At 35.5% G+C, this 26,060-nt stretch overlaps 1 protein-coding gene across 1 annotated transcript; it reads right to left on the bottom strand.

Annotated features, from left to right (window-relative positions):
• Positions 1 to 636: 636 nt before the first annotated feature.
• Positions 637 to 23,332, bottom strand: LOC132550950 (uncharacterized). The gene is made up of 21 exons (XM_060215051.1): positions 23,212 to 23,332; positions 22,093 to 22,288; positions 21,596 to 21,694; positions 21,176 to 21,299; positions 20,601 to 20,677; positions 16,045 to 16,150; positions 15,438 to 15,530; positions 14,956 to 15,036; positions 14,613 to 14,685; positions 13,179 to 13,255; positions 12,413 to 12,537; positions 11,497 to 11,615; positions 10,147 to 10,256; positions 9,238 to 9,385; positions 8,823 to 8,992; positions 7,629 to 7,711; positions 5,617 to 5,683; positions 4,866 to 5,036; positions 1,875 to 2,072; positions 1,122 to 1,307; positions 637 to 873 (listed from the first exon to the last, which is right to left on the bottom strand). Exons 1-21 carry the CDS (start codon positions 23,330 to 23,332, stop codon positions 637 to 639), a joined length of 2,661 nt encoding a protein of 886 aa, XP_060071034.1.
• Between the last annotated feature and the right edge of the window lie 2,728 nt (positions 23,333 to 26,060).

Below are 26,060 nucleotides of genomic sequence, written 5' to 3'. Positions count from 1 at the left end.
CACACATTCATTACATAAAGTGTGTACAAAATCTATCAATTCATTGCGTTGCTAATTCACTTACTATAGATTAAAACTGACCAACAATTGTAATGCTTCGTTAAGATATTTGAAAGTAAAATTCATCATTATCTGAATTTTTCTAAGTAAAGTACACATTGTAGGTAATAAAATTGAAAATAGAACCCAGTTACAGGCTATATATTATTGATTCACTCCGCAAATCCTACAAACCAAAGATCAGAATCTATAATAAGCTGGTTTTGTTTGGTTTAATCAACGATTCAAGTAAAACCATGCTTTAAGATATCTACTAACAGAACTATTAAAGAATATACATGTTTATCAGAGTTAAAGGCATCATTTAACACATCCACCATTTTGTGACACAGTTATCCATATGTATCCAGTCCTGTACCAAATCAATGTAATATCTTGAAAACCTCTCAACAGTATTTATTTTAATTTAAAGGGTCAAAGGTCACATTTGATCATTTCTGAAATTTCATTAAAAATTGACACCTTTATTCATGTCTTACAGACATTTTTTTTTTTTTTGTTTTGAAAATCACAAAATGAAAATGATTAACAGTGATTTTAACTTCCAACTGGGCAGAAAACATCTTCTATAAAAAGTTATCCGAAGAACCAGACTTTGTCCATGGCCTGACGTCGCATACTTCTCTGGTACATTTTGGGGTCACTGAGAGTAATAGAATCAACAGATGCACGTCTCTGTTTTGATCTGTTCACATTCTTTTCCAAGGAGCCCAGAATTTTATTGGCATATGGACAAACTGCATGGACATCACCTGCCACAGTGTCTTGTATAAACTGCAACATGTGCTTTATTTCCTCTAATCTGAAGAGTGTCTGCAAGGTAGATAATAAATATTAATTACATCATTCATTTTTACTCCAAAGTTTGGTTACTGTAAAATCATTGACTTCTGTGGGGGATTTATTTTCATTTAACTCAAACTCTAAATCCAGAAATATTTAAGTGTCCTCAAACGTATTACTATAGTGTTATTCTCACTGCAGAAAATGAACCTTGACTAAAATCAATCATTCTGTTCCTGATAACCTTGTTAAAACCAGATCAATAGATGTGTGTATACCATGGGTTCATAGGCCAAATAGTAGTTATCCAGTTTATCGTCCTCCTCTAGCACTGCTTTCACTTTCTCCTCAATGACTGTTGCTAGGGGCTTCCGCGCCAATACAACACGAGCATGGCAGACATTCAACAGCTTCTCATGGAATCCCATCACCATCTTTCCAAATATCTCCTCTTTGATTGGACCCTGAGAACAATGATGATAACACATTTTTGATAATATTTCGGTGATCATTACAGCCTCCCATACAGAAATAAAATAATCCTTTAATAACTCGTCGATCTTAAAATAAAAAAAGAATCTCAAATGTAACACTAATGTTAAATATAATGTTTCATATAAAAATTTCATGTTTTTTACCTAAATACCCAGAACTAGTCCTTTAGTCCATGAAATAGCCAAAACATGAAAGGTATTTACAAAATATTCTGTTTGAATGAGCTGAAAACCTTATTTTATATGTTAAAGTTTTGATGATGTTTCCATAGTTTCAAGTCAGTCTGAATATGTATGGAATGAACTTTTGCCAATTCTCAAATTTAGAGTTTTCATATAGAAAGAGATTATGTCAAATTTCTATTCCGGTTGCTAATAAACTAAATACAATACTTTCTAAGAAAATAATTGGAATGCAACTTACGATAGTATACCAGATATATAACACTAATGTGATTAATAAAACTGAATAATTTCCAAAATAAATGACACTTCAGACCAGTTCCATTAATTCATGTTGGGAGGGCTAAATTTTACCTCCAACTCTGCTCTTTGCTCCGCTAGCTTTTTCTTTCCCTTTTTAGGTTTGTCTCCCAACTTCTTCTTGTTAAAGTCAATGTACTCCATCATGAGTTGGACAAGATCTTGTAAGGCGTCAATCACAAATATCAAATATTCAATCTCTGCTGCTCGACTGTGTAGCATTCGCCAGGTTTCCGCAAGATGTCCCCGATTCTGTTCCCAAAAAAGAGAAGAAGGTAAAAAACACAGTATATAGCTACCTAAAGCACATCCTACATTTAACAATACCACTCCCTACCGCTAACAATACCACACCCTACAGCTAACAATACCACACCCTACAGCTAACAATACCACACCCTACAGCTAACAATACCACACCCTACAACTAACAATACCACACCCTACAGCTAACAATACCACACCCTACAGCTAACAATACCACACCCTACAGCTAACAATACCACACCCTACAGCTAACAATACCACACCCTACAGCTAACAATACCACTCCCTACCGCTAACAATACCACACCCTACAGCTAACAATACCACTCCCTATCGCTAACAATACCACACCCTACAGCTAACAATACCACTGCCTACAGCTAACAATACCACACCCTACAGCTAACAATACCACACCCTACAGCTAACAATACCACTGCCTACAGCTAACAATACCACACCCTACAGCTAACAATACCACACCCTACAGCTAACAATACCACTGCCTACAGCTAACACCACACCCTACTGCTAACAATACCACACCCTACAGCTAACAATACCACACCCTACAGCTAACAATACCACACCCTACAGCTAACAATACCACACCCTACAGCTAACAATACCACACCCTACAGCTAACAATACCACACCCTACAGCTAACAATACCACACCCTACAGCTAACAATACCACTCCCTACAGCTAACAATACCACACCCTACAGCTAACAATACCACACCCTACAGCTAACAATACCACACCCTACAGCTAAAAATACCACACCCTACAGCTAACAATACCACACCCTACACCTAACAATACCACACCCTACACCTAACAATAACACACTCTACAACTAACAATACCACACCCTACAGCTAACAATACCACACCCTACAGTTAACAATACCACACCCGACAACTAAAAATACCACACCCTACCACACCCTACAACTAACAATACCACACCCTACAGTTAACAATACCACACCCTACAGTTAACAATACCACACCCTACAGCTAACAATACCACACCCTACAGCTAACAATACCACACCCTACAGCTAACAATACCACACCCTACAGCTAACAATACCACACCCTACAGCTAACAATACCACACCCTACAGCTAACAATACCACTCCCTACAGCTAACACTACCACACCCTACAGCTAACAATACAACTGCCTACAGCTAACACCACACCCTACAGCTAACAATACCACACCCTACAGTTAACAATCCACACCCTACAGGTAACAATACCACACCATACAGTTAACAATACCACACCCTACAGTTAACAATACCACACCCTACAGCTAACAATACCACACCCTACAGCTAACAATACCACACTCTACAGTTAACAATACCACACCCTACAGCTAACAATAAAACACCCGACAACTAACAATACCACACCCTACAACTAACAATACCACACCCTACAGCTAACTATACCACACCCTACAGCTAACAATACCACACCCTACACCTAATAATACCCACCCTACAGCAAAAAATACCAAACCCTACAGTTAACAATACCACACCCTACAGCTAACAATACCACACCCTACAGTTAACAATATCACACCCTACAGCTAACAATACCACGCCCTACAGTTAACAATACCACGCCCTACAGCTAACAATACCACGCCCTACAGCTAAAAATACCACACCCTACAGCTAACAATACCACACCCTACACCTAACAATAACACACCCTACAACTAACAATACCACACCCTACAGTTAACAATACCACACCCTACAGCTAACAATACCACACCCTACAGCTAACAATACCACACCCTACAGCTAACTATACCACACCCTACAGCTAACAATACCACACCCTACAGCTAACTATACCACACCCTACAGCTAACAATACCACACCCTACAGCTAACAATACCCACCCTACAGCAAAAAATACCACACCCTACAGCTAACAATACCACTCCCTACAGCTAACACCACACCCTACTGCTTACAATACCACACCCGACAACTAACAATACCACACCCTACCACACCCTACAGTTAACAATACCACACCCTACAGCTAACAATACCACACCCTACAGTTAACAATCCACACCCTACAGGTAACAATACCACACCATACAGTTAACAATACCACACCCTACAGTTAACAATACCACACCCTACAGCTAACAATACCACACCCTACAGCTAACAATACTACACTCTACAGTTAACAATACCACACAGCTAACAATACCACACCCTACAGCTAATTATAACACACCCTACCCCATTTGGGCCCCTTCTGCCAAAGGAGACCAAGGTCCAGTGTAAATGTTTATGCAAGATTTACTCTTTATCACCTAAGGGAGCACTGGGGGCCAAGAACCAATATTTATATAATCTACGATGCTTCTGGCCAACTTTAACCAAAATCTGTCCAGTCATTCATGACTAGTAGCAATTTTTAGGTAAAAAATGACAAACTCCAGATAACAGACACTAGACGCTGGACGAGAGTTTGACAACAGATACCAGGTCATAGCATAAGCTAAACAGTCCTTAAACCAGGTGATCTGAATGTAACATGTCAACAGAATCTTCATTTAAACTCAAATTCCTTAAAAAATACAAAAAGAATAAGACAAAAAGTAAGTATCTGGTGCTTCATCACCAACACCAGCCATGTAAATCTTGGTCAATCCATGTACAGAGAAAGATGTATTGGAAATTAATCTTCACATCCCCAAAACAATAACAAATATTGACTCACCTCATTAAGTAAGCTTCTAATCAGCAGACCTCTGTGGACATTGAGCCAGTCACATCGTCGCTGACCATCAAGGAGCAAGGTCTCCAGTGACCGTTGAGCTGCCCGCACATTAGCTCCACTCATAGGGTCACCCCCATTCCTGGTACCACCGTTTTGGTAGTGGAAGGCAGCCTAAAAACAGTCATACATACATACGATAATTATCCTACAATATGAATAGGATTAACACATTACCTTTTTGTAAGTAAAGTCAAGTGGTTGGCTTATGATAGACCAATGAAATAGCATCCGTTGGTAAGCACACTGAACAGTTTCCTGGGCTTATTACCAAGCATGGACCTACCACCTGATAAATATATAATGGATGTTTATTTTGATTTCATTATCTATTTAGAATAACAAATAATTCTTAAATCTCAAAGTATTCCCATATATGGCCTTAATACCTGAATACCTGATATTTTATAGTTTTTCTAAATTAACCCTGTTACAGATCTTGGTGGGATTATTTATTACCTGACCAGACAAAGGCTACCATTGGCGGAATAGTCGGTACATCATCACTGATAGATGTACATCTAAGATATATTGACTTGTAGGTAAGACACAGGATATATACGCCTTCAGATGGTGACATCATATTCACAGACTATCCCATATCTCAACGCCAGTTTTCTTGTTAGAAATACTGTTTAGTGTCCCTAATGAAAAAAATTCAGTTTTCCTTGCCATAGTAATGGGAAATACATACTCTGTCTTTTTCCATGAAAATGCTCTGGTAAAAGTCCAAAGGTCTATTTACATAGAAAAGCTCACCCCTGGAAAAGAAAAGTGGTTTACCTATAAATCTTACAATGGATAAGACAGAATTATCAAACAATTGATTATTTTCATTCAATTACAAAGTCCAAAATGCCTAATATATATATATATATATATATATATATATAATCAATTTTCATCATGACAACCAAAAATCAGTTTTAAGCATGCAACAATTTCACCATTTTTAAAGTTATGCACAAAATTTCATGTTAATTTGCTATTTTGGTAAAGAGAATTTGTCATTTATCAAAGCCTTCCAATTTTAAACTCAACATTCAAAACATGCTTTTTGTTTTGATAATTTGACTTTACTGATTCGATGACTTTTCTGATCACCTTTCTAAGAAATTAGGCTAAAAGTAACAGAAAGACTCATTTCTATTGTGATAGGTGCATATTTTTCATAAAAAAGGCATTCATACACACATGGGACCAGCCTCACTCAGGGTTACACAAAGCTAGATTAATCTACTACATTTCCTGAGTGTTTTCTTAATTTTTCCACAAGAAACGATTAATATGTCAAGTGAAAGACAGTTGATACAAGCTCATTTCTTTTCTGAAAATATCACAAGGTTGCATCATCATTTCATATAGCTTATCTATGTCACAATCCAATAACTTCAATTTCACCATCAATAATTGTACTTGAAACACTGAGGATTCTCTGTCTACATTACACAGGAGTGATAGTTTTCATTTATCTTTTCTGTTGCAAATATAACAAAGCTCTTTGTCAATGAAATCTTGAAATTTTCATGAGGAATTTCAACATTTATTTTTTTGTCATGCCCATGAAAGTCACGATTTTAAGATTTTCACCATGATGTTTCTTGGGTTAATGACACTGTCAAAGGTCATTTAAAGGATGTTTCACCAGTGTGAAACACTTACTCTGGGGAATACCCCGAGAGGTAATGCTGTAGTAAGTACTTGTGAACACTTACTCTGGGGAATCGTCCGAGAGGTAATGCTGTAGTAAGTACTTGTGAACACTTACTCTGGGGAATACCCTGAGAGGTAATGCTGTAGTAAGTACTTGTGAACACTTACTCTGGGGAATCTGTAGTAAGTACTTGTGAACACTTACTCTGGGGAATCCCCTGAGATGTAATGCTGTAGTAAGTACTTGTGAACACTTACTCTGGGGAATCCCCTGAGAGGTTATGCTGTAGTAAGTACTTGTGAACACTTACTCTGGGGAATCCCCTGAGAGGTAATGCTGTAGTAAGTACTTGTGAACACTTACTCTGGGGAATCCCCTGAGAGGTAATGCTGTAGTAAGTACTTGTGAACACTTACTCTGGGGAATCCCCTGAGAGGTTATGCTGTAGTAAGTACTTGTGAACACTTACTCTGGGGAATCGTCTGAGAGGTAATGCTGTAGTAAGTACTTGTGAACACTTACTCTGGGGAATCCCCTGAGAGGTAATGCTGTAGCATGTTATTGTGAATACTTACTCTGGTGAATCGTCTGAGAGATAATGCTGTAGTAAGTACTTATGAACACTTACTCTGGGGAATCGTCTGAGAGGTAAGGCTGTAGTAAGTACTTATGAACACTTACTCTGGGGAATCTCCTTAGAGGTAAAGCTGTATTAAGGACTTATGAACACTTACTCTGGGGAATCGTCTGAGAGGTAATGCTGTAGTAAGTACTTGTGAACACTTACTCTGGGGAATCGTCTGAGAGGTAATGCTGTAGTAAGTACTTGTGAATACTTACTCTGGGGAATCCCCTGAGAGGTAATGCTGTAGTAAGTATTTGTAAACACTTACTCTGGGGAATCGTCTGAGAGGTAATGCTGTAGTAAGTACTTGTGAATACTTACTCTGGGGAATCGTCTGAGAGGTAATGCTGAAGTAAGGACTTGTGAACACTTACTCTGGGGAATCCCCTGAGAGGTAATGCTGTAGTAAGTACTTGTGAATACTTACTCTGGGGAATCGTCTGAGAGGTAATGTAGAAGAAAGAATTTTCGAACAGGTACATATCTCCATTTGTCCATCAATACAAAAGCCTGAAAATGAGATACACTTACATCTTTAAATCTTCACCAAGGAAACACATCAAAGGTTCAGTAAAGTCACATTAACTTCATTGGGATCAATTTTTGTGGTTTTTCAAAACATTACTTTTTCCCAGACACTTAATTGCTTGGATAGATATAGCTTAATAAGTCCATTTATACTTATTATAAGTTCATTGAGAAATGAAGTCATTAATAAAGCATAGCCATGAAATGATGAAAATAAATTTAACATAAAAATCAAAGATTCAGAGTTATCTCATATTTGGTTTTGTATCTATTTATATGATAATTATCGATTCAGTGGCTTCACGCAAAGATGTCATTGAATTAGGACCCATTGGGATGGACAAATAATCCATTATATTTCTCCCGATGAAATGTTGGGGAATAATCTTCACTTCTTGGAGTTTAGAAAATGTTTAAAATGGGGAAAAAACTCTCTCCTCTCTTAACAATTTTACATTTTGAAATGTAAATGAAAAAAACTTTAAACTATTTTCATGAAAAATATACATTTCATTGTTCTTGTTCATTCAATCAATATCACTGAGAAAAAATATTCAAATTTGGACCAACGAAATTTAACAAAGTATCCTTAACATGTTTGGTCAAATATGATAATGAAAAATCCTATACCTGGCCTTCCCCTTCCAACAAAGACTTCAATCCTACAATATATCTTACTTGGGATACATTATGTGCTATCTATAGTGTAACCCACTAGAGGGTTATCACAAAAACCCTGACTGAAAATAGGGAGGTGAAATTATTACTACAAGACAATGACATCAGTAATGATATATTGGTACATCTACTGAAATTGCAATAGACAGGTGAAGGCTTATTACCAGATATGGGCTTATTACCAGGTATGGGCTTATTACCTGGTATAGGCTCATTACCAGGTATGGGCTTATTATCTGGTATGGGCTTATTACCTGGTATGGGCTCATTACCAGGTATGGGCTTATTATCTGGTATGGGCTTATTGCCTGAATAGATACATAGAACACCATTTTGGACAATAAAAGCAACAGGAGTAGAAAACTGTGAAAATAATATCTCGGGCTTTGGAAGTAAATATTTTTAAAATCTTTACCTTCAAAACAACTGCCCCTTTGCTAAAGCAGACATATTGACATTCCTCCTCAAAATCTTCTTTGTTGTCCTGAAGATCTTCCCAGGACCAGCGGACCTGTCCATCACCAAGGTAGATCCCAGACACAGGGATCTTCCCCTCCTTAATCAGCTGTAGAACATGTTTGTACACTGAAACAATACAGGTATTTGTACTTCGAGTATTTAACACATCATTCCTAATTCAAACTCTGGTGGGGGAGGAACGGGAGCATACACCACTACTATCTTCCACTGGGAAGATGAATTTTTATACAGAGTGACAACATTGAATTCGTTAATTTTCTAATTTGAACTGCAACCGATGTGGGAGGGCTTATTACCAGGCACAGGCTTTATGTATGTAACAGAAGTACCATGTAACAGAAGTACCATACCTATGGAGACAAACATATTGACTGCATTCCTTTCATGTCCTCGTGGTCCCTGGATATAGATGTGCTCGTGCAGTTCAATCTCATTCAGGTACGGCTGCATCTTCCCATAGAGAATACTGGAACCAGACAGTGCCATACAGATTGCCACCTGGTGGAGTAATAAATCCATCACAACTTTTTTTTCATTCAGAAAAAATTTAAGAACATGATGGGTAGTTCAGGAGTCTCCACAGACATTCATTTTGCAAATGTTATTTTCTCCTTTTTTCTGCATTGCTAAAGTCTACTTAGTTATATAAACGAGTACCAATATACTAAGGAGAAATACTGTGAAGGATTGAGGTCTCTCTAAAGTCATTTAATGGAAACCAGGTATATCTTCAGCATTTCATTGCCAAATACTATGATTATAATCAATATTTGAAAAAAAAAATTGCATAAAACATTTGTAATCATCAGAGTTATTGATAAGAAAGTATACAGATGTAGTTATAAATGATTTTTTTCAAACGATATGTGGACGGAAACATATGAACATTTATTCGGGTCCACTGATTAGGCAAGGTTCTGAATACGTAAGGTCATACACGATTGCACACCCAATCAACAATTTATATGAAACACTAAGGTATGAATAAAATTTTACGAAAACGGTTTCAGAATTTAATGCAGTTCTAAGGCGTTAGCTTTTTCAGGCAAAAAGAAAAAAAAAAACAAAAAAATGCTGGCATTTTAATTGTAAGATTTTGATATTACACATATTTCTAAAATATTAAAGTTTCTGAATTCTTGAATTATATGCAAATATACATGTTTTGAAGGATTTGTGATCATGCATTTTTCGAGTCTGTAAGAAATTTTTCCATCTACATGAAGTTTTCATGGTACACAAGCTGGATGTATACTCACACGGTAGGGTCCTTTGGTGTGTGTAAATTGAGTCTGTTGGAATGCTTTGATGGCTTCACTGAGAGGTACATACACTCCAGTATCCAATACAATAAGAGCTGTAGGACATCCTGTTATAATTCAATATTATTTTTATTGGGCAGTTTTAATCAGCACAACCTACTCAATTTAAAAAAAAATATTTTCATAAAACCATGACAGTTATGTCTTTACATCTTACTGGCTTGGTTTGATAAATAATAATGCATTTTTATATCAGTCAATCAGACCATAACATTTTGAAATCTTTAGAATTAGAAAAGAAAGATGTGATTGTATGTTTTACTTACAAATACAAAATTGAGGACAACATCAATAAAAAATTGCTTGTTTGTTTGCTAGGCTTTGTATAACCCCCATGAAGAGCTAGTGACCTTGAGTCTCCTTGTAGTATCTAATGACAACCTCAGGTAATGTGTCTGACTCAAGGACACAACAAAAACAATATAAACCAGTGTGTTTCTCAGCTTCCTGAGAAATACAAACTGCCATATATAGAGACTGTTGAACCATGCACCTTGGTTTTCACCTGATGGTATGTAGGCAAACACTTTATGGACTGAACTATGATGGTCCATTTAAAAAAGATATAAATCTAAATCAAATATTTTGAGTAAGGCTTGTGTTCAGGGTTGGTAGAGTTTCAGCAAACAATATTTAATGTCAGTTTTTGTGTCACAAATCTGAAATAAATATTGGCCTGGTTTACTCAACTGATAATAAGAAAAGCATGTTTCATTCAATTAACACTTTTCATTAAAACAGGACTTCTAATCAAAATAGGACTTTTCATTAGAATAGGATATTTCACTAAAATAGGAATTTTCTTTAGAAAAGGATTTTTCATTAAAATATAACTTTTCTTAGAAAGGAGTATTATTCTACAACTAGCTTTAACAGACGAAAAGACTTTGTTGATAGCCTAATCAAATCTGACAGCCCTAAATCATCCCTCCATGCCACTGACTTAAATATAATCCTGAACCTCTTGGTTACTTAAAGGAAGTGTGTCAGAAGATTTAGATACCTTTGGCCAAAGTGACCTTGGAAGAGGGTGAAAGTTAATCTTTTGAACAAACTTTATAATTCTTCATCCCAGCATGCTAATGGGCAAATATACTGAAGAGAATCTGGGTTGTTCAGAAAAATTTAGTTGAGAATAATATTTGATCTTGTGACATTTGGTCTTGATTCTTCAACTAGGTAGAAACTATATAAAAAATACAATTATTGATTCGTTAACTTGCAAATAAAGTGAAAGTGTTTCTGTGGCCTGATCAGGAAGGTTAATGAGAACAAGGAACACCTCACCATGACAGTCAACACCAGGAATATGGAACACAAAAGTGTCCCAGTCCTCTGGTTTCATGTTCTCAGCTGACCACATTCTCTCAGTAATGGCATTTGTTCTCTCAAAAAACAGGTCCATCCTTCAACACAGAATTCAGCAATATAAAGCCTGGGTTTTCAAGTCTTTTTAATAAAGCTACTGAAAAACTGTTATTCTAGCTATCAATCTGATACTTTGTGGAACATGTTGGAATTTTTCTCTCTAGGCAATATGACTAGTGTTTCGTTATTACTAAGACTGTTAAAAAGCTACCTCTAATTCCATTTATTCAGTGATCACTACTTCCCTACTATCTAGTCGCATCAATTGAGTCATTGAAAATCTATCACTGTTATTTAACCACAACTAACCTTATTGTCCCGTTATTTTACTGCAATGATTTTTGTTGCAAATCTATTCAAAGGACAAGATGATCCAAAATCTTGAATGAGTAATTAAGAACTTCATAAAACAAGTACATAAACATTTTTATTTTGAAAGCCTTGGTTAACAAAACTTTCACTTTGAGTTGAGTTTTTAGAAAATGACAATATGGAATGAAAACAAACTTCATAAATTTTTTATCACTAACTCAAAAAAATTATATTCTGACAAGTTTAAAAGTCAAATAGTGAAGGACAATATCAAGCAAGGCAGCCACTTCATTGCATCATTTTTAATTCATAATGCAATGCCTTTGTCCATATCTTTGCTATCATTTGTATTGCTGACTGGTGCAGCCAATGAGAAACACTCAACAGTATATCAAACTAGTGACTTACACAAAAATATTCCATTGATGACTTCATATGATGATGTCATAATATGATATATGTGTCAGACAAAAACACAGATTGAATAGATCAAGGAACATGATCATAAAGAAATCCTACATACTTGAAAGCTGACCTCCGCAGCACGGACAGGAAGTGAGGGTAAGGGTTCGGGGGGAAGTGGTCATTAGTTGATATGTCCACAAGGAAGTCATACCAGACCATGTCGAGGTGAGTATCCACCACATACTGAAACAGAAACAGTTGAAATTTTCCTTCCAAAGTCAGAGACCAAGCATCCATCCGGATATACAGGAAAGATCAATATAGACTTAGCCCTTGATTGGCAATTGTTCTAAAACAAATACTGCGGTAAAGTTTACATTTATATTTACCAGTCATATTCCCATTCAATGCAGGTCCCTTTTCATTAATAACAAATTACTAGCCAATCAGGTTGTTTGTAACAAACAACAAACTATCACTTACATGCTAATCAGGTTCTTCGTAACAGGTGATTTCTAAGACTTATCAGCCAATCAGGTTCCTTGTAACATGTGGAAAACTGATACATTTACTCACCAATCAGGCTTCTTGTAGCAGGTGACAAAGTGATACTTTAATTCAAAATCAGGTTCTCCATAACAGGTGATATACTATACCCATCAGCCAATCAGGTTCCTTGTAACAGGTGGCAAACTGTTACATTTACTTGCCAATCAGGTTCTTCATAACAGTTGAAAAACAAACACTTTTTCTTGTACTAGTAAGACAAATCTATTGACCAAACCAGTTGCAAGTTGACTTAAAATTAAAGTCAAAAGAAAAAACTCACACTTTAAACAATAAACAACAAATATTGGTTTTCCTTTTTTGAATCAGTGTGTTACCTTTAAGAGAACAGAATCCCTGGCTATGAGTTTTGATACAGATAAGTTTTCTTCCATGTTGGCAGCAACATCAATCACTGCAAAAGACAGCATATAACATTTTTTAACTAGCTATGTCATGTGATCATTGTCATTTATGGCTCTGTATATTCCATTTCTTTCACTCTCATTTATGATGAACCAATGCCTTATAAATATAAATATTTACAGGTTGTATTCTCCATCTGGCCTCACCAACAAAAGTGATGGTTACACTTCCCTAAATGTCAAGTCTGACAACCTTTCTAGCCAAAACTGAATCAGCTTTTTTGCTATTCCATCAGCTGTCAGGCTGTTCTGTCAGAGCATACAACATCCAATGAAAGGTCGCTTATCACTTTTTTAAAAAGTAGCTTAAAAAGTAGGTATTTTAACACGCATCATTTTTATAGTTTCTTGATTATACTCTCTGTTTAAGTATAATGTTAAAACAATATAAAGTATTGTTGACAAAATCACCGTTGCATGACTAGCTATATTATTTTTGTTAACAACAATGCAAAACAAAGTACAATGTATAATACAATGCTGATTGAACTGTTTTGACCTATGACAATCATTCCTCTGTTGCAATGTAAATCATAATGATAAACAAGACGTGACTCATTATAAATTAGGAGAGAGACTATAAGACATTGATGCCCACACTCATATGCATATAGGTATCATTGATAGATTTGTAAATGTTATCAAATGTAACCTTTGACCCTTAGACCTTTTCCTATGACTACTTTAAATCTATAAGGTGTAGATTTGCTGAGTTTAATTATTGTCCCATCAACAGCCATGGCCATTTATAGATGGGGTCTCCTTGTAGTAACTGGTGGCTACCTAACTGAATAACATACAGGAGACCCATTGCATGCCATATAGAGCAATTATGGAGAAATAGTCTTTTCCAAGGACACAAGGACAACATTACAGACCATTCATTCTTTAGCTACCTTAAGAAACACAAACCGTTAATGGTAGGGAGTACCAAACCATGCACCTGTGTATGAGGCAATGCAGGTCAGTGTTATAGAAACAGAGCTATCCCTGGCCCTTTAAGGCATAAACATTAACAGAATCTGTGAAAAGATTCTTGAGGATAGGACATTGATTTGGAACTGGATGCATCATGACGGGATGGACTAACATAGGAACATAAAATACTACAGGTCTCTCAATTAAATGCTTGGACATAGAAAACAGATTTAGAATAAATTTGCCAAATTTGCATCACACATAATTACTAGTACCTATATGTCACATAAGACACAATACCCAACATATATACAGAATAACAGAAAATCAAAACCAGACCATATATATAGTGGTAGATCTCTGACGTCTATAACCTTCTCACACTCGCCTACATAGACAGAGTGTTTTTCAGTACTTTAGTTCACTCACCATACAGCTCATGGTTTTGTATCCTCTCACTCTCTTGACCATGAACGATGTCACTTAGGTCAATATTTTTCCCCTAGGACAAAACAAATATTTCATTTAACTTTCAAACACCATAAAATAAATACCAATTCAGTTGTTTATATTCAACAATAAGCTGTTGTGATACTTAAACTATAAATAATAGTTGGACAAAAATATAAGGTATTCAGACAAAAAATTATTTATTTCAAATGGCTACATTGAACTAATTGTTTAAGAGCTATAGACTACACACATTTAAACAGATTTTCTTTATAAGACTTTCTCCAAGATACCTGGAGGCACCCTTAATACGTATACACACCAAAGCATCTGGTCTGTCTCGAAATCTCATTGCCACTCTACCATCGTCCGATGATTCCAAGCGAATATTCTCCAAGTAGGTCTGAAAAATATATCAATTAATGTACAGAGTCATACTTCAGGTCAGACTCGGGTAAAGTTTTGAAAACAGAAAGACAAATGGTCTGCAAAAAAATTAATCCTGGTACCTTCAGCAAATATAAACAGCTAGTACAATATGCTATTGCAATAGTATATATTTATAATTGGTGGATGAATTTGTAGATGTTATCAAAGCTGACCTTTGACTCTTCACCTTGGCCGATGACCTCCTCATTCAGACAAGGTGTAGAACTTTATATTATGATATGGGGTAAGTATGAACTAAATATGTTGATGTGACACTGATTCAGAATAGGACACAACAAAACACAATTAACATGGGTAACACTATGTGCGAGCCGACAAAATGTCAAAGGCATAACAATATATCACATAACACACCTGTAAAACAGGTAGCTCAGGCAAGATGTCCCCGACCACTTGTATTAGTAATGCTTGGCAGTACCAGTTTAAACTGCTCAGAGTCTGCAGCGCCTGAAACAGAACAGCAAATTCTCATAAAACAATATCCGAGTTATCTTTCCTTGCAAATATTTATCAAATAACTTCAATCTTTTCCTTGCTAATATCAAAATAAGGATTAATTCAGTATTTTTGGGGTAACCACAAGTTATTTCAAAATGATAAAAAAGCTTAAAGTTTTATCCAAGTGAAAAATTTTATAAGTTAATTTGATCTGAAATTTCAATCTTTTCAAATGTTTGAATATTCTATTATGATTATGACATCAAAAAAGAATTATAGATACAAATTCAATACAGGGTAAAACAAACAAAATCAAAATTGCTGGAAATGAGATGACAAAATAAAATGCACCAGCAACATTTATTTAATGGTAAGAAACTCAACTTTTCAAGACAAGGTCAGCAAATATTCTACCCAAATATAGCTGAAGAATGAAATTGAGAACACTCCTGTCTCTAAATACATTTTTTTTTTCTAATTGATCAATCAGATGCCGATGATGGCTGATAATCTAATAGCTTACTGTTTCAGTATGAGAAGCAAACAGACTGCTTTTTTCTGGTATCAAATCCTCCACCTGGGCAGCCATTGCTCGGCCTGCTGTGATATACTCACTGCTACGCACATTCCTGAAAGATAGCAATGTACATGTAACAGAGCTAGAATGGGAAATGAGAGAATATTTGATCATTTGATATAAAAGCACTATGTAAAAATGTAACCATCTGAAAAATGTATAAAAAGTGATACAAGAGTTCCTTGGAACTGTATGTGTCGCCTGCATAAAGTGTCACAGTCACCCAGAAATTGAACTGGAAGTGCAACGTTCAACCATAAAGTTGTAATACCAAATTTCATTTCTATAACTCGAAGCATAAAGGGAAAACTGTGAAAAGCAATATTCCTGAGAAATTTTCCAAGTTCAAAGGGGCATAACTCAGCCAAGAATGGTTACAGATTGCCAAGAAGCCAACTCGGTGCATAACTTTTGATCAAAAACTCATGTACAAAATTGCATTCTGATAACTTGAAGCATAACCAAGAAAATTTTCCATATTCTCGAAGAATTTTCGAAGAAGCATAACTCTGCAAAGAAGGGTCACAGACAACCTAGAATGAAAATTCATCTGTACCCTTCCAACAAGAAGCCATATACCAAATTTCATTTCTATAACTCAAAGCATAAGCAAAGAAAGTCCAGAAAACAATATTCCCAGAGAATTTTCTAAGTTCAAAGGGGCATAACTCTGCCAAGCAGGGTTAGAGACCACAAGGAATCAAACTTAATCAAGAAGCCATATACTAAATTTCATTTGGATAACTCAAGGCATTACCAAAAAAAGTCTGGAAAACTTTTGTACGGAAATGCATACGCGGACTCTGCCGCCAATGCATGACGACGGACAAAGTGATCCCTAAGTGTTCGCCAGCTCTGCAGACAACACAATAAATGTGAGATATCATTGCATATATTTATATCAAAATTCCTGACTTTTAATGAACTAATGTTTTACAGCTTAAAATTAAACACTATAAAACAGACTTAGTATGACATCCCTGTACTTACAGACTACTATCAAACAGACTCAGTATGACATCCCTGTACTTACAGACTATCAAACAGACTCAGTATGACATCCCTGTACTTACAGACTACTATCAAACAGACTCAGTATGACATCCCTGTACTTACAGACTATCAAACAGACTCAGTATGACATCCCTGTACTTACAGACTATCAAACAGACTCAGTATGACATCCCTGTACTTACAGACTACTATCAAACAGACTCAGTATGACATCCCTGTACTTACAGACTACTATCAAACAGACTCAGTATGACATCCCTGTACTTACAGACTACTATCAAACAGACTCAGTATGACATCCCTGTACTTACAGACTACTATCAAACAGACTATCAAACAGACTCAGTATGACATCCCTGTACTTACAGACTACTATCAAACAGACTCAGTATGACATCCCTGTACTTACAGACTATCAAACAGACTCAGTATGACATCCCTGCACTTACAGACTATCAAACAGACTCAGTATGACATCCCTGTACTTACAGACTATCAAACAGACTCAGTATGACATCCCTGTACTTACAGACTATCAAACAGACTCAGTATGACATCCCTGTACTTACAGACTATCAAACAGACTCAGTATGACATCCCTGTACTTTCAGACTATCAAACAGACTCAGTATGACATCCCTGTACTTACAGACTATCAAACAGAATCATCGTGTAATGAGAGTACTTCCAACTCAGTATGACATTACAGACTACTACTATCAAACAGACTCAGTATGACATCCCTGTACTTACAGACAATCAAACAGACTACTATCAAACAGACTCAGTATGACATCCCTGTACTTACAGACTACTATCAAACAGACTCAGTATGACATCCCTGTACTTACAGACTATCAAACAGACTCAGTATGACATCCCTGTACTTCAGTATGACATCCCTGTACTTACAGACTATCAAACAGACTCAGTATGACATCCCTGTACTTACAGACTATATCAAACAGACTCAGTATGACATCCCTGTACAGACTTACAGACTAGTATCAACATCCATCCCTGTACTTACAAACAGACTCAGTATGACATCCCTGTACTTACAGACTACTATCAAACAGACTCAGTATGACATCCCTGTACTTACAGACTACAATCAAACAGACTCAGTATGACATCCCAGTACTAACAGACTACTATCAAACAGACTCAGTATGACATCCCTGTACTTACAGACTACTATCAAACAGACTCAGTATGACATCCCTGTACTTACAGACTACTATCAAACAGACTCAGTATGACATCCCTGTACTTACAGACTACTATCAAACAGACTCAGTATGACATCCCTGTACTTACAGACTATCAAACAGACTCAGTATGACATCCCTGTACTTACAGACTATCAAACAGACTCACTTACAGACTAACAGATCCCTGTACTTACAGACTACTCAGACTCAGTATGACATCCCTGTACTTACAGACTACTATCAAACAGACTCAGTATGACATCCCTGTACTTACAGACTACTATCAAACAGACTCATCCCTGTATTACAGACTACATCCAGACTCAGTATGACATCCCTGTACTTACAGACTAGACTATCTATCAAACAGACTCAGTATGACATCCCTGTACTTACAGACTACTACATCCCTGTACTTACAAACAGACTCAGTATGACATCCCTGTACTTACAGACTACTATCAAACAGACTCAGTATGACATCCCTGTACTTACAGACTACTATCAAACAGACTCAGTATGACATCCCTGTACTTACAGACATCCCTGTACTTACAGACAGACTCAGTATGACATCCCTGTACTTACAGACTACTATCAAACAGACTCAGTATGACATCTCTGTACTTACTGACTACTATCAAACAGACTCAGTATGACATCCCTGTACTTACAGACTCCAGACTCAGTATGACATCCCTGTACTTACAGACTACTATCATCCCTGTAACAGACTCAGTATGACATCCCTGTACTTACAGACTAGTATGACATCCCTGTACTTACAAACAGACTCAGTATGACATCCCTGTACTTACAGACTACTATCAAACAGACTCAGTATGACATCCCTGTACTTACAGACTACTATCAAACAGACTCAGTATGACATCCCTGTACTTACAGACTACTCAGTATGACATCCCTGTACTTACAGACTATCAAACAGACTCAGTATGACATCCCTGTACTTACAGACTACTATCAAACAGACTCAGTATGACATCCCTGTACTTACAGACTACTATCAAACAGACTCAGTATGACATCCCTGTACTTACAGACTACTATCAAACAGACTCAGTATGACATCCCTGTACTTACAGACTACTATCAAACAGACTCAGTATGACATCCCTGTACTTACAGACTACTATCAAACAGACTCAGTATGACATCCCTGTACTTACAGACTATCACTTAACACTATCAAACAGACTCAGTATGACATCCCTGTACTTACAGACTACTATCAAACAGACTCAGTATGACATCCCTGTACTTACAGACTACTATCAAACATCCCTGTACTTACAGTATGACATCATCCTGTACTATCACAGACTACATCCCTGTATCAAACAGACTCAGTATGACATCCCTGTACTTACAGACTATCAAACAGACCATCCCTGTACTGACATCAAACAGACTGTACATCCCTGTACAGACTACTATCAAACAGACTCAGTATGACATCCCTGTACTTACTGACTACTATCAAACAGACTCAGTATGACATCCCTGTACTTACAGACTATCAAACAGACTCAGTATGACATCCCTGTACTTACAGACTATCAAACAGACTCAGAATGACATCCCTGTACTTACAGACTACTATCAAACAGACTCAGTATGACATCCCTGTACTTACAGACTACTATCAAACAGACTCATCCCTGTACTGTAGTATCAGACATCCCTGTACTTACAGACTACTATCAAACAGACTCAGTATGACATCCCTGTACTTACAGACTACTATCAAACAGACTCAGTATGACATCCCTGTACAGACTTACAGACTACTATCCCTGTAAACAGACTCAGTATGACATCCCTGTACTTACAGACTACTATCAAACAGACTCAGTATGACATCCCTGTACTTACAGACTATCAAACAGACTCAGTATGACATCCCTGTACTTACAGACTACTATCAAACAGACTCAGTATGACATCCCTGTACTTACAGACTATCAAACAGACTCAGTATGACATCCCTGTACTTACAGACTACTATCAAACAGACTCAGTATGACATCCCTGTACTTACAGACTATCAAACAGACTCAGTATGACATCCCTGTACTTACAGACTACTATCAAACAGACTCAGTATGACATCCCTGTACTTACAGACTACTATCAAACAGACTCAGTATGACATCCCTGTACTTACAGACTACTATCAAACAGACTCAGTATGACATCCCTGTACTTACAGACTACTATCAAACAGACTCAGTATGACATCCCTGTACTTACAGACTACTATCAAACAGACTCAGTATGGCATCTCTGTATGCGATCAGATGTTCACGTATTACTCCAACTTCTTTTGTCTGAAAATAAACAAAATGACCTGGTTAACTTTACATAAGTATAATGTCCTAATTTAAAAGGGGCTCATTTTTTATGTTTTTTCAATATAATACTCCTTCATGGACATAATTTTTGGTGGAAAATAAATGTTTCGTTCAAAAAGAAAAAAAAATCAGTAATTGTTACAGCTTATCTTCCAACAATATTTAGTCATATGTACTGATAACAGACTAAACAATCTTTTTAAACAAACAAAGTTTAGTTGGCATCAAGTAATATAACTTTATGTTACTGTTTCCACAATATGTTAGTCCTATCTATTGGTATACTCATCCCTTAGGATAACTTCCCCATAGTTTTTATATGTTCAATATACACACTCCCAAACACTTCCCCGAGAGCCAATACAATAATCAAAAAGAAATCAGTCATGACTAAATAGAATATTGTTTTCTCAGAATATCTTATATTTAAATGTTTGATTATCAAATTTGCACTATTGTATGAAATCTACTTACATTAGCAAAGCCTTTGATAATGTATCGAACACTTTTATTCTTTTCCATCAGTTCATACACCCGTCCAGCAGTTCCATGCAAGAATCGATAAATCTCCTTTTCTAATTTCTTGTCATTTTCATTCCTACAGATAAGATATGAAGATACTGTCATATGATGTTTAAGATATGATTCCCTTCATGCACCAGATACAACACAGCACACATAGCCACACTGGTGTAAGTTATTACGCGGATGAGGAGGCTGACCTGCTACTATATGGAGCCCCTGTCTGATTGTTTTTGGGGTTATATACCCAGTAAACAAATTATTGTAAATCACTTATATTTTGTTTGGAATTAATTTTTGCATTAATATGCAAGGAGATTTAATCATGAATTCAAATCACACCTGTTTTATATATCATGTGAGCATGGTTACCTGTTTTTCAGCAGCAGCAGCAGAATTGAGGTGTAACATGCCTCTACAGTGGTTGCCATCTTCACACTTTCTGTGGCTGCTCTCATCTCCAACATGGATCTGACCAGATGGATAAAACAGGTAACTTACAGAGAATTTGAATTTCTTTAAAACCAAAGGCACAGTTTACAATTAACAGTGTAGTCTTCTTTAACTGAAATTGGATTTTATTAGGTAATTAAAACATTTAAGAGGTTTCACTTTTAAATTTACATTGCATTTCTGTAATAAGGAAAGAGATAAATACACAACTTACATACACGTGACTGAAATTAACATGAAGCAAAGCCATATTAAGTCATATTAATGAGTTTGGAGGTCACAAGAGGTCAATTAAATTGGCAGGATAACCATATAACAGGTTTATAAATTGTTCATATATTTGAAATGCCACTTTACCTATATGTTACTTACAGTGTTAAATTTCTAACACTTTACACTATAAAACGTTACACTACCTAAGTGGTGTGATAATATGAGAAGCGTAAGGGCTGTCCTGGGTTTCCCGAGCACCACTAAACCCATCAATCTTCACCCTTTGAGGTTTAATTGGGTCGAATCTGTCAAACACATGTTCTCTGGCAGAATTGGTCTCCAAGTCCTCAAGAATATAATCTTCATCATCATTTTGATTTGACTGTTTGCCCTTGGTAACTAACAAAAATACAATCCTTCCATGATCATAAAACACATGCTAGTGTATATTTCAGCATATTATTTTGATAATCACAAGCTGAGGTACTATAAGAACTGCTTAGACACAGATGTAAATTACATCTACTCTAATTAACAAATCTTATTAAACCTGATTACCTTTATGTACATATAAGGTTAAGAAGTAACACAAGAAACATTAACAAATAATGGAATAGACTGGAGGTTGATTTAGTCTAATGTTGCTTTAAGTCCTATTAACAGCCAAGGACATTTAAGGATGTGCCAGGTTTGAATGGAAAGAAAGCATGACAAACTATTTTGAGCAAAATATTGTTAAATTGTAAATTGCAGAGAAATAACATAAAATAATGTCCTAAATGCACTGATTTGGAAACTGATGTAATAATAAATTGAAAATCTGAGCAGCAACTCCTGAAACCAGATTTCCAAACATTACAGACTTTCTAAAACAGCTGGTTGCCAGCCAGCTGATTGATCGACAAGTTTTCCATCTCTGTGACTCCTCCCATGTCGGGGTATTGTTTCATCAACAAACATCATTTTTTCTGGTGATGTGCCACCCAGCTCAAGAAGAAAGTAGAATATTTTACATGGAAACCTGGCTTCAGTAATTGCTCTTCTTTTCTTTAAAAGTTTACAATTTTTCAAGTGGTCTCTATCGCTAGATTTCCTCTTGAAATCTAACAGATGAACCACAACACACATATGAACTAAGACGGACATTGGTTCTAAGAAAATTTCTCCAACAGGGAATCATTTTCATCAAGTTTGATGTAATATTAGTTCAGAAATATAACCCCTGAAAACAAGATAGGGAGAAACTTGATAATCGAATACAGCATGATGGAAACTTTAATTCTTTGCCATAATGTCTTAAATGTTCCTAACAATATGCTTACACAACAGATTTTCTCTGTCTTTTTGGTCCTTCTGGTGGGCTGCCAGCCATGGCATATACAGTGCCATGTAAGCTTCTCCATGACCTCGATTCAGGAACACACCTTCATGTAGTGTTGCCATGGGAAACTCACAGAAACTTGTCACACTAAAAGTTCAAACAAAAGGGATGTAATTTTTATTTACCTTTTTTGATAAAGAAATATAAATATTGATCAAAATAGTTTATATTACTGTTTGTCCCTCCCCAGCCTCCCATCCCATGTTATTTAAATCTACAGATTTTATAACACTGTTTTTTAAAATTCTGTTTCATATTATTAAAATGTATTGATTTTATAACACTGTTTTTTAAGTCCCCTCCATATCATTCAAATCTATAGATTTTATAGCGTTGTTTTTTGAAATAAGAAATACACCTCATTTGTGACATCTACATTGACTTGGTCAATAATGATATATACATCACTTGACCTCAAAGTCAAACATTACAGTTGTTCATTACAAGAGATTTTTAATTGCAATGGAAAGAAGGACTGACAAAATAGACATCATGTGTTAAACCATTGTCTCTGTAAAGCATTATGATGTTCCCCAATTGCTTCATACAATTTCCTTTCTACTCATTTTTTCATCTTTTCTCATCCACTGATAGGCCAAATGGCCATAATAGTGAACATGAAACTTATTAAATAAATGTATAAAATTACGATGTTAGTTATAGTCTGTATCATAAAAATCATTACATTGTTAGTGATAGCTTTTATTGCACTGTTAATTATAGCCTGTATCAATAAAATAAAAATATCAAATATTATAATCTATAAAATAACGACAAAAAAAATTGTCAAATTACAATCAACGAATGTGAAATTACATGCAACAGATACACAGATGATGTACTGGACCATATCACTATCCACTGAACATCTGAGAGATTCTCTGTATTCAGTTAGAAATAGTGTTGATACTGTGTTACTAATGCAAATAAATCTACTGAAATTTAACGTTTTGTTTTGATTCATTTTGAAACCACATCTAGAGACAACGTATACTCTGTGGTGTTTTAATATTAAATTTCATTTAGTGGTATGATTGTGAATGATATCAGTAATATCATTACTTTTAGAACTTCCTATCACTGAAGTTCAAACAAGAAAGTAATATCACCACTTTGGAGAGGTATTACCATTAAACACCTACATCACACACTCCCACCTACATCAATCCATGGTCCAGGAATAAAATCCCAGTGACAAAAAGTTTAGGAGATCGAATGCAGACAAAATAAAATGTTTTAGGATTGAAGGACAAACGGAAGCATAGATTGATTGGACAGAAGACAGATAAACAGACACTAAGAAAAGCTGTAGACTAATTACCATTTTCATTATAATATGTATCAATATGATTACTGCGACCAGCATATATATCATTTGTAGTCCACAGCAATGACAAACATCACCATATGTTCCAGTAACATATGTATTTATAGTGTTTCTTGATTTTTACACAAAATGTTTTCCACAAACACCTCATTGTAATTAATTGATGATTTTATTAAAAAAAAAATGACAAATTGCTCTGCGATGACATTTAGTAACAGTAAACCTCGAGTCATTTAAAAAAAGACTGAATAAATAAAGAAGAACCTGTTTTTCAATTGCATGAAATTATGCAGGTGAAAATAAACTTAAGTTTGAGCTACCATAGTCAACATCACCAAAATACATTGCACTGTAGTAACAGAATAAAACCCCTTTAAAGTGCTGACTGATAAAAAATAATGGTTTCATAAAGGAAATTGTTTAATGATTGAATTCATTGTACCTGTCACTGCAAAAACATCTTCAAGTTGTGAATAATATACACTGGAAAAAAAGTTAAACCAACTATTTTTTTTATATGAATCAATTTTAAATCATTACCATGTTAGTTATAGTCTGTATCAATAAAGTAGCCACACTCTCCAACTGCAACAGATATTATAAACAAACATCACACAAATTGTTATGAAAAACAGAACATATGTAAATTTGTTACATATTTGTTATTCTTATCCAATTAAATTATTCATGTTAGGCGTTATGATTCCGATATGAATTTCTATTACAAACAATTACAAACATGAAAAGGCATTTACAACATACTGTCAATGATCTACTATACTGATTTGGTGCAATCAAATTTTAGACCTTTATTATATCTGTGATAAGTTAGCAAGATGATAAATAAGTGCTTCCACAAATATTGCTATATAAGCAACTAATAGACACTGAAATTAGCGTAATCATATTTTAGCACAATGAGTGCAGCACAAAAACACTAAAATAATATCATAGCTAAAATATGTATGTTTGCAATATGTAATCAGTTTGTAAATTATGGTACGTAACTACATACATATCTATGGTAATACAAAATTACTGTATTTCCTTACATCTGCTTGCAGATTTAAGGTAACTTTCTTATTAATTTTCTCACTCATATTTGCTGAAACATCTGTCTTTAATAGTTAAAACAAACAAGTTTGCTTCATTTCACTTTAATATAAAATTAATGATATTTTTAACTGCTGACTAGAGTGTAATATGATAAACCATGCCACAGCTGTATCTCTTCTTGTCCATACATCATCATATTGATAAGCTCTTTCTCTACTCAACCTTTTTTTTCTTCTTCTTAGGGGTTACGGAGCAATTTTGTTCCATTTGTGTGCATCTGATTTCTAAAATCTACAGGATCATTTAATTAAAATCTCTTTCACAACATTACAATATATCACAATTATCTATTAAACTGCTGATTCACAAAATAACAAGATATTGACCTTGACCTAAAATGTACTAAA

The sequence above is a fragment of the Ylistrum balloti genome, unplaced genomic scaffold, assembly GCF_031769215.1.
Source record: "Ylistrum balloti isolate Yb309-2 unplaced genomic scaffold, AGI_CSIRO_Ybal_v1 Utg370158, whole genome shotgun sequence".
Taxonomy (NCBI): domain Eukaryota; kingdom Metazoa; phylum Mollusca; class Bivalvia; order Pectinida; family Pectinidae; genus Ylistrum; species Ylistrum balloti.
This window is presented reverse-complemented; position numbering and strand designations above follow the sequence as displayed.